The 12,600-nt window shown below is 46.7% G+C and overlaps 1 protein-coding gene across 1 annotated transcript in view; it reads left to right on the forward strand.

The window, feature by feature from the left end:
• The window catches only part of GALNT16 (polypeptide N-acetylgalactosaminyltransferase 16), a 106,718-nt gene that overhangs the window by 57,307 nt on the left and 36,811 nt on the right, over window positions 1-12,600 (forward strand). The window contains exons 2-3 of the mRNA XM_067558132.1: window positions 720-895; window positions 6,037-6,135. Coding sequence (XP_067414233.1) covers window positions 720-895; window positions 6,037-6,135 — 275 coding nt within the window. The remainder of the gene's footprint in view (window positions 1-719; window positions 896-6,036; window positions 6,136-12,600) is intronic.

Raw genomic sequence — 12,600 nt, forward strand, 5'->3', positions numbered from 1 at the left:
AACAATGGCTTTCCTCAACCCCTTTACCAAATGTTTTTCTTTGTCCACATCAGCTGGAACCTGCTGGCAAAACCATGTCACTTGTGAGCTGAGAGTGCTTTCAAGCAAATGGAGTCTAGCCCACTTGATGTAATGGGTGCTAACCATGATTTGGCCCTGTCTACACTGTCAGCCACACTATTTGTAACCCAAGTGGGAAGTGGGATGTGTTATTGACATGTCAGCTTTGAACCATAGTGTTGCCAGAACTTCTATTCAGGTTCTTACACGGCCCTCCTTGCCATGTATCTGAGCATCTGCCAGAGTGCACTAGGGGTACGTCTGCACTTGGAGATGGTGGGGGTGATTCCCAGCTCTAGGGGACATACTTGCTCTAGCTCTCACGGAGTTGGCACACTAAAAATAAAATGTCGTTGCAGCTGTGCGACTGGTGAGAGAGGCTCGCTGCACCGAGTACATACTCGTCTGAAATGCGAGGCATGCCCTTAAGGTGGTTAGCCTCTCCAGCTGGTCGTGCTACGCTCTGCTTTTTTGCATGCTTGTTGGATGAGAGCTAGCACAGGTATGTCTCCTCAAGCTAGGAATCACACCCCCAGCTCAGAGTATAGGAATACCCTCAGTGATGTGACTGCGTGGGTGACGGTGTGTCTCGCTGACTTTACTTCTGGCAAGCCCGTACGCCCCTCTCCCACATGCTCTGACACTCATGCCTGTTCTAGGTGACCAGAGCCCCCCAAGCAGAGAAGAACAGCCTGAGGGGTTTTGATGAAAAAGCTTACCTGTCCTCCAAGCTGCTGAAGGCCGGAGAAGACCCGTACCGACAGCATGCTTTCAACCAGCTGGAGAGTGACAAACTCAGCAGCGACCGGCTCATTCGGGACACAAGGCATTACAGGTACCGCATTCGCTTTGTTCAAAGCTAGGGCCACCTGCATGTGCGGAAGCCCCTTGGTTCCCATTACCACTGACATCCTTGTGTTGTTATGCACCCTATTAGTAAACAACAGTTTGTGGGCATTGGCAGGATCTCCTCTTCACCTACCTTTCTGTTTATCCAACAGGATATTGGGGTTCTTGAATGAACACACGCAGACTTCTGCTATTCCAGCCCTGCCCCTGCCCCCGTTGTCGTGCTGTGCCAATAGCCTTAACCAAGACCTACATCTCCATCTTGTTATTTCATCCTTGGAGCCCCTGCATAGCCCTGTCATTGCAACTCAAAGCTCCCAGTCTGCCACTGTCCTTCTTGACTCCTCACACAGATTTCTCAATGAACCTCCATCCTGACCTGAAACACACTGTTAGTCCAGATCTGCCCTTCTTCCTAACACTCCTCACCTACCCTGCCTTTATTGTCTCTGTCCTGTAGGATTTGGGAGTGGCAACAGCCAATCTTTCCATGTTGTGCGGTGGGTTTTGGATGTGCACAGATGGGTTTAAGATGAGACCAACATATTTATTTACTATTCACACCATACGTTTTCCCTACATTTTGCAAAACGCCACACTCCTGGCTTTATTTCACTATGGGGAAATTCATTCTGCTGACTAACATTCTCTTTAAATTGTTAATATCTTCACTGCCTTAAACTGTTGGGATGATGTTACATTTATATAGCACCTTTTACCCTAAAGCATAACACAGTGCTTTGAAGCCTCTATGTTTAATGATGGCAGGTGTAAGAGGGTATGAGAACTGAATGCAAATAGACCCACTCTGCCCACTTCTGAAATGAACCTTTGGGGTGGAAAGCAGAAACTGCTTAACATTGCACAGCTGCATTACTCAGCAGTAGAGGGCAGGAAGTGAAACTGCCCAGGGAGTGTATGGAGGAAAGGAGTACTTATCTAAATCGGAATTTAGGCAGCACTCCAGTGTTGACAGCCACAGTCTTACAGTTAGTGCTGTTGGACCTTTAGTGACTGCAGGTGGTCAGGATCTTGGTTATGTACCTCCTATGAAAGATCACTCCTCCAGCAACACAGATCCCAGCTCCCAAGCACCATGCTGGGGATTGGTTCATTAATGACATAAAAGCAACAGTGCCCTGTACGGAATTAACAGGAGTTCCTGCTGTGTAGAATTGCTGCTCTCTGTGAATCAGCTGTTGTGCTCTGTCATAGAAATAGGTGCAGGTCCATGGTGAATTATTATTTATTACCTGTTTTGATTGCGGTAGCACCCAACATGCACTAGGTGCTACTCAAACAGAGGACAACAATCTGTGGCTTATCAGCAGGCAATTTAAGAAAGAGCATACACAGTGATTCCTGTAAACATAAGGTCAGATCCCAGGCTCTACTTCATCCACTTTGTGCAGCTGTAATGGATAGCTGCCCTAGCAGGGCAGCTGGGGATTCCTCTTGCTTAGGGGAATCCCTCGGGCTATGGCCACGCTGTAGGTGGGAGGTGTGATTCCCATACTTGCTGCAGCTCAGCTCTAGCTAGCACCCAAATAGAGCAAAGTGGAGATTGCACCACTGGGGACAGCTGGGGCTAGACACCAAGCCCTAGCCCAACAAATCCCCTGGCTCCAAGCATGGGCGGCCAGCCTGAGCTACCATCTGCGCCACAACATCCACACTGCTATTTTTAGGCACTAGCTTGAGTTGAGCCAGTGCAGGTCTGTTTACCTGAGTTGGGAATCGCAACTCCCAGCTGCGGCTGAGTGGCATCAAGTCAGTGTAGATAGATCAATATCACCTGTTCCTTGCCTTCCCCTCCAGTGCAGTGGTTATTCTGGAGGCGTGCTGGGGCAGAATGGGGCATGTCAGAGTATATTATGCTGTGGCAATCCTGAGCTAATGGAACAGCTCCTGGGGGTCATTCCAGATTGTATAAGTTAGAAAAGCCTGGAGGCTGCTTTTGCTTGTGAAAGGAGATGAACTGGCCCCTGACTGCCTTAAAGATCATAGGTCAGAAGGCCACCTTTGACTGCCCTCTTTCCTCAGGCACACAAGTAGAGCCGAGGCGTACCTGAACATATGGCCCATAGTTCGTATAGTTTTTCAATCACTTAAGGAGTCTTTGGATAAAAGCTACTAATATTATTTTACCCAGTACAAAGAGAAGCCAAACATTTTCATATAGATTTCTTCCTCCCCTGTTGTGACAATGGAATTTGCTGAGAATCTGGGAACCCCTTTCCACATAGGCATATTCAAATCTCTGTACTTGCCCACATCTTGTCACCTTAATAGCCTTTTAAAAAAAAACCAATGCCACCTGAGTTATTTTAAAGCAATAATATATACAGTATGTCTCCTGCCTGGTTCCAGGTCTTCCACTTTGTCTTGATCAGGGCTTCTTTATATGCCTGAAAATTGCTGTAATAAGCCACTGTCACGGTAATAAAATTCTGTAAAAAAAAATAGTCACCACTTATAATAGTCATAAACAATAGCAATGAATGTGAGGAAAAGAATGGTAACAGTTTAGTAATAGTAATAAAACAATGGTAATAAGTGCTGTAATAAAAATAGTGGTAATCAATCATGGGAAGAATTTAATTATTTCCCCTAACTCCCGGGATGGGTTCAGGCTAAATGTGGCCTTGATTAGCCAAAAATGTCAGACCCCGCTACTGAGGATGGAAATTTTGTCAGAAAATGTGAGAGTCTGGATTGGCCAATGTTTGTCATTCCCACAAACTCGGGTGGCAGGGGCTCTGGAGGAGCAGATCAACCCAAATCTATCATTCCCACAACTTGGCAGAGGCTGGATCCAGGATTCATGGGCTCATGATGGATGGGTAGGGAAGATCTCACAGTCCTGTAACAATTTTACTGGAGTAGAAAAGAAAACTCAAGATCTTGCATGGAGGAGATAGTACCCTGACCTAATGGTTTCATGAAATCTTGATGCATTACCACATAAGAGGAAGGTCTGGGAGAGTGGCCTATTGCTACTAAATTAGCAATGGCTGGGAATACTGTGACTGCAGTGTACTCAGACCCAGGAAGGAAGTGGGAAGACCCCATTTCACTTAATAGAGACTCTTCTGGCTTGATGAGCTTTGAAAAAATGGTTGTTGCAAGGGCTTTCATGAGGAAGGAAGTAGGGGAGGGGGATCCCGAAGGCTTTGATAAACAACCCCGTCCACAAGGGAAGAGCTCATGTAGAGTGCATTATTATTGCTTTGCATTAGCTGTGCTGTTGGTATATAATTCAGATTTTCAGGTTCTCTTCTTTTCTCATCTCAACACTTTATTTGTAACTACTATAAATAGCCACATTTTTCACCTCAAAACAGCAAACTGCAATTCTGTCACAAACCGAGTTGAGTTCAAAGGTTATAAGCAAAATATACATGCTGAGCTGCAGGAGAAAATAGATACAAGGAGTCCTGGGAATGAATCCTTGTTCTCCAGGGCTGTAAGAAACCATGGTATATGTTCACCCTAGGCTAAATCTTGGCTCTGAGTGAGTGAATGGATTTGTGTGTCAGTAAAGTCAGTTGTCAGAGTGTTTTTCATTCAAAGAAATTTAAACCTCCTCATCCCCTAGAATTTTTGTGTGGTTTCAGATTTTATGCTGGCTTCTAGTAAAGAAAACTCCAATTTCAATACAGCCTTCCATTTGGCAACATTCTGTCTCACTAAATATCTTGATCCTGGTATTCTCCTTATAGGATGGGGCAATCATTTTCCATTGCCAAGCAGAGATATTAATGATTGAAAGAGAAGCTATTGGCCATGGACAGATCTTTTAACAAATAATGATGACGGTGCCTTCCCTGCTGTAGATTCTGGCATTCAAGAATCTCAGAGTGCTTTACAAACTCTAACCATTGAAACCTCCCAACTATGCTGTGTAGATACTGTGACATATCAGGATACAATCCAGACTAATAAGTAGCTATGGCACCTCTGCCCTCTAACGTGGGGTGCCCTTTACAATGCTTTGCTGCTGTAGCCTCCAGGCTGAACTGCTCACAAATAGCATCCAGCATGCATGTCATGCCCAGCTATGTCTGTGTGTGTGCTTGGAGCCAGCCAGCCGCACATTAGCTTTTACCAGTCTCAGTTATATGGCAGGGTGACTCCAACACACTCCCAGTCCTAGATTTTTCCCCAGAAGCATATGTCCTATACTGTCCAGCCCAGTCCTCTCGTGAACAATACAAATTTATATAAAATCCATTGTTTCTTTAATAGAAATAAGAGGTACATAACTTGCCGCCCCAAATTATTCCTGGGGGAATTCTGCACCACTGCGCACATGCAGAATTCATGTCCCCCGCAGATTTCTTTGCTTTCCCACAGAAAAATGACTTTCTGATGGGGAAGCAAAGGGAAGCTGCAAGAGCGGTCACGCATCCCTCCCCAGAAATGCAGGCATGTCTTTTCAGGCACCTGGAGCAGCCAGTGGAGAGATAAATCACCTGGAGGTGGGGGCAGGGCTGGGGATATCCCGGCCAGTGGCTCCTATCCTGTGCCGGGCTCAGCTGCTAATCCCAGCTAGGCTGGGGGCAGGAGAGGATGGGACTTTCTGTTCTCCTGCAAGGAGTGGCTGTGGCCAGGTCAGACCCACCTCAGAAACCTTCCCTGGCTGCAGGAAGCTCTGTACTCTTGTCCCGCTTCCTGCCTCCATCGCTCCTCAGCTGCAGGGGGAGGGGTCATTATATGGGGAGCTGCTCCCCCATCTGCCTAACCCCTGTGCATCCGGACTCTCCATACCCAGAACCCCCACCGAGCCTCACCCCCATGCACCCCAACCCCTCCACCAAGCCCCCTGCACCTGAACCCCCACCTCAAAGAGTGCCACCCCTCCTACATCTGGACCACCCTGATGAGCCCCCCACACTCGGACTCCCACCCCATCAAGCCCCATTCCCCCAGTACCTGGAGCCCCCTTTCTTTTCAATAGTGAGTGAATTTTTATCATATTGTTCCTCTTAACCCCATTGAGCTCAGCACCGGTTGCAGCAGCTGTGCCTCACTGGGCTGCTTTTCTTTTGGAAATGGCAGGCGTCTCACACAAACAGCTGCCATGTATTGTATCTGGTTTGAATGTTTGCCCCCGCCGTGTTTCAGATGTGCCGCTGTGCGCTATGATGCAGACCTGCCAGCAACTAGCATCATCATCACCTTTCACAACGAGGCTCGCTCCACCCTGCTGCGCACGGTGAAGAGGTAAGAACCAGTGGGAGAAACGGTTCTCAGCCCTCAGGGAACTATTTGGGTGTCAGTCCAGGGATCTGAGATGGCTTCTGGCAGTAAGGAGGCAGGGTGGAAAGTCCCCAAATGCAACGGGCCCTCCTCCAGGTGCTTTTTCATCGGACCATGAGCTCAGCAACCAGCAGGAGGACAGGGGGCTGGCCAGGGTGAGAACGTGTCTGCAAGGGTCATGCAAGGAATGGTGTGTGTCGGGGGGCAGTTAGACAGGGAGTTTGAGGGAATTGTTAGCAGCAGAGAGGAGGCTGTTTAGGTTAGGCCCACAAACACTGTGGAAGAAGCTTTCCAGGGGCAGTCAGGCAGGGAGGGGAAGGGAAGCTGGAAGGAAAACAGGCTGTTTGAGGTGCTGTCAGGAGAGAGATAAAGGAGTTGGGGGGTGAGGGGGTTCGTCTTATAGGGAGGAATCAGCAGTTAGGTCCTAGCTGGGTCATATACTATAGTGACTGTTAACACAGGGGTGCAGCAGGAGTCTGTTTCATGAATGCAGTGAGGGGCACAGACAGCATGTCTGTGATTGTGTGGCGTGAAAGGCGATGGCGTTAGAGTCTGAGGGAGAGTGGGCCCTGTTGCCAGATACCACACTCAGAATCACTCACTGGTGGAACAGTAGCCGAGTCCATGACAAATCCCTGGCTAGGCTTGTGTGCACAGGCCCTGCCAACCAGAAGCACCCCAGCCAGCCAGTGGGTGTGACTTTCTAGAAAGTGGCTCTCAGCCACAGTGGTAGCCAAAAGCAGACAGGTGCATGGCTCTGAGTGTGGGAGTAGCCCCAAGCAGGTGGGAGCATGAAAATATTTACTGCTATTCATACAGCAAAGAAATAGTTTCAGCAGCTCCTTTCCTTACCCCAAATCCCTCTCCCTGCTGCAGAGCCCTGACAGGCTTGCTACCTTTATTTTTCCAGAGCCCTCTACCCTCTCTGAGATACCAAATACTCACTCAGAGGCTCCCTGAAGCTGACAACCAGGTCAGGGAAAAGCCTCCCGCTCCCGTGGAGGCTGAGCAAAGAGAAAGAACAGCTCAGCTGGAAGGTTGAGCTTGAGGGTACCTTTAGCAGGAATGCAGCATTCATTGGCACTGGTTCTCCCCCCATTGGGTCCTGGGGGCTTGCATAAGTTTGCCTTGTGAATAAGTAACAGACTCTTTCAAGTGTGTTGGAGCTGGCCTCATGGACAGAGGCTGGCTTTCGAAGTCTCTTCCCAGTTTGGGGCCCCTTGGTTTCCAGAGGCCTGTGGGTGTTGCTTTAACACATGTTTTCCTTTTTACCTCTTGTTTCCTTTTGATTTGAACCATAAAATGAGTTGTATGGAGTCATTGTTAAGAAAATGAACATATTTGATTGACATAACACTGCTTCTAGGGCAACCGCACTGGAATTCTGCTGATTATGTTGTAGATCAGGCTAGCTGCTTAGGTGCTTACAATCCATGGTGTGACATCTCAAGAAAAATGTAAGACAGAAAGGTAGATGGCTAGAAGTTGTGACAGTTAGAATGTGGAGAAGACAGCTAGAACGAAGGGAACCTACTACCAAGATGGTTTTAATTCAGGTCCCTGGGAGGTGAAGTGGATTAATTAGTTGATCATAAGGCTTCCCAGACACCAGACTTGCAAATGCATAATCAGGCTAGGTCTGCTGAGGCCCAGGATCCAAAACCCACACAGCACTCTCAGGCCTCTTAGAACCCCAAGGTCCAAATGAAGCCCTCCAAAGGGAGATGACTCATTCGCTGTACTCAAACTTCCAGCTCCACCTTGCTGTTGTTCATGAAGTGCTCTCCTGCCTCTCATGGAAGCTTATTGCATTTCCTCAGAGAGCTTCTGCTGACAAATGAGGCTTGACCACCAGCTTGGTTGTAGCCACAGCATCTGATTAATTCTCATCTCCATCAGTTCCACACTGCTATAACTTCACTGACTCCAATCCGTCAAGCTACTCGTGATTTACATTAGTGTGAGAGGAGAATCGGAAGACTAGGTTCCAGTCCTGGCAGCATTTGCAGTGGTATACAAGCTAATGTTAACCCACTGCTTGCCAGATGCAAAGGGGACATTTTGTATTGTCTCTTGGTCAAACAGTCATCATGGTTCCAAGTCCTGGACCACAGTGATGGGGTTTAAGACTTGGCTGCTCTGTTAGAGGAACCATCCTTCAGGGACATTAAGCTGAGGTTCCTTTCTGTGCTCATGTCTAGTGGATGTTCTAGGTTTCCAGGAGGAAGTTAAAGATTCCAGGGTGCTTTCAAGGAGTCTAAAATAATCCCAGTGTCCAGTCTCACAGCAAAACTGGTCCGAATGGGCCAGTCTGGGCATGAGTTATTGCCGTGCATATAATTGCTGCTGAGTTCACCTACCCAGTCAGTGCACCCACAACTGTGTAGTTGTGGTAAAGCATTTTGGGATATATCAAGTAGGAAAGGGACTTGTCTAGTCTGTTTGTTTGCTTATTGTGGGTCTGCAGAGGACCACAGTGATATTAAGCAAGGGGAGGCATAAAACTGAACCAGCTGCTTTTTATGTGGTGACTGGTCAGGCTTCCAGAACAGCTTTATGTCTAAAACCGCAGCCCATATGTTAGGTCCAGCATGATAACTAGGGCGTGACTGGTTAGTTCACTAATCAGAATGAACCAATTAAGGAGCACCTGTTGAAAGTTCTGTGTAATTACATGGTTATAACAGAGTACTTATTTTTTTCCTAGACAGACCGTAAGTGGTTTTATTTGCACTTTGGGGATGCTGAACGAGGAATTGGGGATGAAGGAGAACAATTGATAAAAATGAGTGACAATAAGGATAAAATTTTCAAAAGCAGCCATTGGTTTGGGGTACCCAACTTGTCATTTGGGACCTGATTTTCAGAGGTGCTGAGAACCTGCACCAATAGTTGAAGTCCATGGGAGCTGTGGATGCTCAAAACCTCTGAAAACCAGGTCCCAGGTATCTCAAGTTGAGCATCCAAAATGGTGGCACTTTTGAACATTTCAGCTTTCCAGTAGGGAATTTTAAGAAGAACTACACAAGGGTGATACCACGAGTTCAGCTGAGCCTGTGATAGGATGGGTGGGAGCCCTACTGTAGACAAGACTCCCACAGCCCGATGCATTTTTACCACATTGGTTAAAATTGTCTACACTAGGGATCCCATCAGCATTAACACAGATTCCTGTGAATCCATGGTACTGCTGGAGGGAATTTCTTCCTAAAGTTCCCTAGCATAGAGGAGACCGCTATGTCTATGACCTTGTGATTTGCTTAGCAGGCAAATGCTGCTGGCTCAAGGAGTGCAACATGTTTAGACCCCCAGGATTTGTCTTCAGCTTAGAGGTAGCTGTAGAGGAAGATATAAATTCTGATGCCTGGATAAAGAGACCAAGCAAGAGACTAAATGAGAGCAGGAATGCTGAAAGAATTAGAAATAGCCTGGATGCCAGCAGCTATTAAAGCAGCATCTCAAACAGCTTGCTTGCTGGCATCCTTTGATGTGCAGGAGCTATCTGTCGCTCACGAACCACTGGTCTGCTTGGCACCCCTTGCTCTGCAGGAGATGGCTGTCACTCGTGGACTGTTTGGCTGCTTGGTATCTCTGCCTTGCTAGTCATTAAGTGACATTACCAGTTTCTGCTCTGCTGGCCACTTCTGCTGGCATGATGAGGCCTTATATGGAGGGAAAACTACAGCTGTGCTGTCTGGTTTTTATTTACTGATTTTTAGGGTGTGTTGATACCATTCCTCTGTGAATTCAGATGTGTGGGGGGGTGTTTGCACTGCAAGACAATAGGGCTGTCAGCAGTTGAGTATCCATGCAAAGTGATTGTGTAAATTCTGGTGGGAACAATGCTGTATGATTGATACAAATTAATTTTGTGCTGCACCTTTCAGACAAACTGCAGCCCAACATGCTTTGGCAAGTTAAATAAATAAGGGTAGGTAAAGATTGAAATTCAGAGCAAAGGAGGAAATGGATGTGTCTTCTGGTGAGATCTGAAATGAAATGGAGAGTCTGTGAGCCAGAGAGAGATAAGGAGGAGGATTATATAGATGCTCAGATCTGCAGAGGAGAAGACTGTCACATCGGTATTGCTGATGCTTCCATGATGAGGCAGAGAGAGGGGATGCTGATGCTGATTCAACAGAGGGAACAATGAGATGAGTAGAGAGACAAGACATGCATCTGAGGGGGGAACAGACAGAAGTTGGTCCATGTTTCAGACACAGAGGGAAATTTTGATCGGGATTTTGGACTAGTAATAACGCTTAGCTCTTTTATAGCACCTTACATCTGAATTAACATTAACTAATTTTCATGGCACTCTTGTGAGGAAGAGAAATGTTACTCCTGTTCTCTACACAGGGGAAATATTGGAAGTGTTATAATCCCCATTTTGAAGATTGAGAAAATTAGGCACAGAGAAGTTAAGTGTCTTGCCGGAGGCCACACAATAGGTTAGGTGCAGAACTGAAATTAGAACTCAGGAATTCCTGGCTCCCAGCCCTGTGCTCACTAGACCACAGTCCCTTGAATGGGGAAATGAGCGGAAGTGTTGATGAAAAAGGAATTGATGTGTTTTTTTCGTTTCGCACATGTTGGAGTCTGGAGATTTGGAACTTGCGGACAAAACAATTGTGGAAGTTGTAATAGTAAAGGCGAAAGGAGAAGGCAAAGACAAAGATTTCAGCAGAGAGGATCAGGGAATGGCATACACAGTAAAAGAGAAAGGAAGATTTAGATGGTAGGTGGGATTAGACCAGTCTTGTTAAATGTTTTCTCTAACAAACTGGTAAACTGCTTGGGCCTGGTTCTCCTCTGCCTTTTGGTTTGTGGTCGCTGACATCTATGAAGAGGGGGTACAAAATGGTACCATTTTGATTTGAGTGCATTTTATACTCACTTTGCACAGGTGTGAATTACTACACAAAGCATAGGCCGGTCCTGCATATGAAACTTGCAAAGGACAGTGATTTAGGAGGAGTCGCAATCACCAGTGAAAACAGAAAAGTAATGCTAAGGGATCCAGAGAGCGTTGAAATGTGAACCAGATGTAATAAATGAAATCTAGCTTGGAAAAATGCAGGCTGAGACATCTAGGGAAATATAAACTGAAACACAAATATTCATGGGCAGGCATGTGGAAACAACTCTTAAATAGAGTGGGATGAGATAGTGAACAGCAAAGCAGTTATGTGTTTGCAGCGTGAGATAGCAGTAAAAAAAGCCAGTGCAACATTAGGCTCTGTTAGCTAGATGTGGTGATGGTTTAATAATAATCTCACACTCCTCTCCTCTTTATCGCCCTGATCCAGGAAGATACTTGAGTAGGTGCCTTAACTTTAAGCACGTGAATAGTCCCATTGAAGACTGGGAGTTGGTTCCATGCTTATGGGACATTTTGGAAGAAAGCAGAAAGGTGGGAGTAGGAAGAGGAAGCAAAGCGGTTGGTGAGGTCCCCCATTGTTGACAGAGAAAAGCAAGTAAAGGGAGACCTAAGGAATGAGACTCAGAATGTAGATCAGAATGGCGCTGCGCTGGGGCTTGGAAGTGAGGGTGAGAAGTTTGAACTGGCTGTGGGGAGTCAGGGGGTGCCAGGGGAGCGATTTGAAGAGGGGAGTGATGAGGTTGGATTGGCCGTTGTGGAAGATCATTTTAGCAGCTGCATTTTGAACAGATGGGAGGGACTTTGGAAAGCCAGAGAGTTCTCAACACTTCCATACAGAAAGATATTGACAGGTTAGAGAGTGATCAAAGAACTGCAGACATTATTATCATGGTGTGAGGGAATGGCTTAGGAAAACATAGTAAAAGAACTTTGGTAAATTCGTACATCTGCACCGAACAACAATGGCTAAATGATACCGCAGCTACCCTGATCTCCAAGCCAGGCATTGCCCCTCATTCCTCCATCTGCAGGGGATTGGTGACATGCTCTAGGACATTGGTCCTGTGTTGCTTGTGCACAGTGCTGCCATCTAGTGGCTGGATGGGGTCGGTCTCCTATGTGCTATGATAATGCAAATAATAACCACCTGGAATGTTATAATATATGACAGGGAATTCAGAACCAACAAAGAAAGATACTAAAACTTTATTTCCAGGTAAACTTAAAGAAGGGTAAGGGAACAGACAAAGGAGTTAAGGATATCAAATAAACAAGTAATTAATCAATCCTGCAATAATACTGAAATCCCATAAACTAATGTAGACTTTGGAGAGAGCCCTCCAAATTGCCCCCACAGCCTTATTTGGGTGGTGGAGTTGGAGCTCAGCATGAGGGGGTTACGATGGTGCAGTCGCACCAGGGCCCATGAGGTTTTGGAGGGCCAACCAGACAGCTGGTTGCTCCAGCACTTTCCCTGCACATGGGGCTGCAACGCTACTCACTCAACTTTGGCCCCACCGCCCTTCTAGCACTGCTCAGATTTAGTC

The sequence above is a fragment of the Emydura macquarii genome, unplaced genomic scaffold, assembly GCF_026122565.2.
Source record: "Emydura macquarii macquarii isolate MOO-44397 ecotype Brisbane River unplaced genomic scaffold, CSIRO-AGI_Emac_v2 contig_1876, whole genome shotgun sequence".
In the NCBI taxonomy this organism is placed as follows: Eukaryota; Metazoa; Chordata; order Testudines; family Chelidae; genus Emydura; species Emydura macquarii.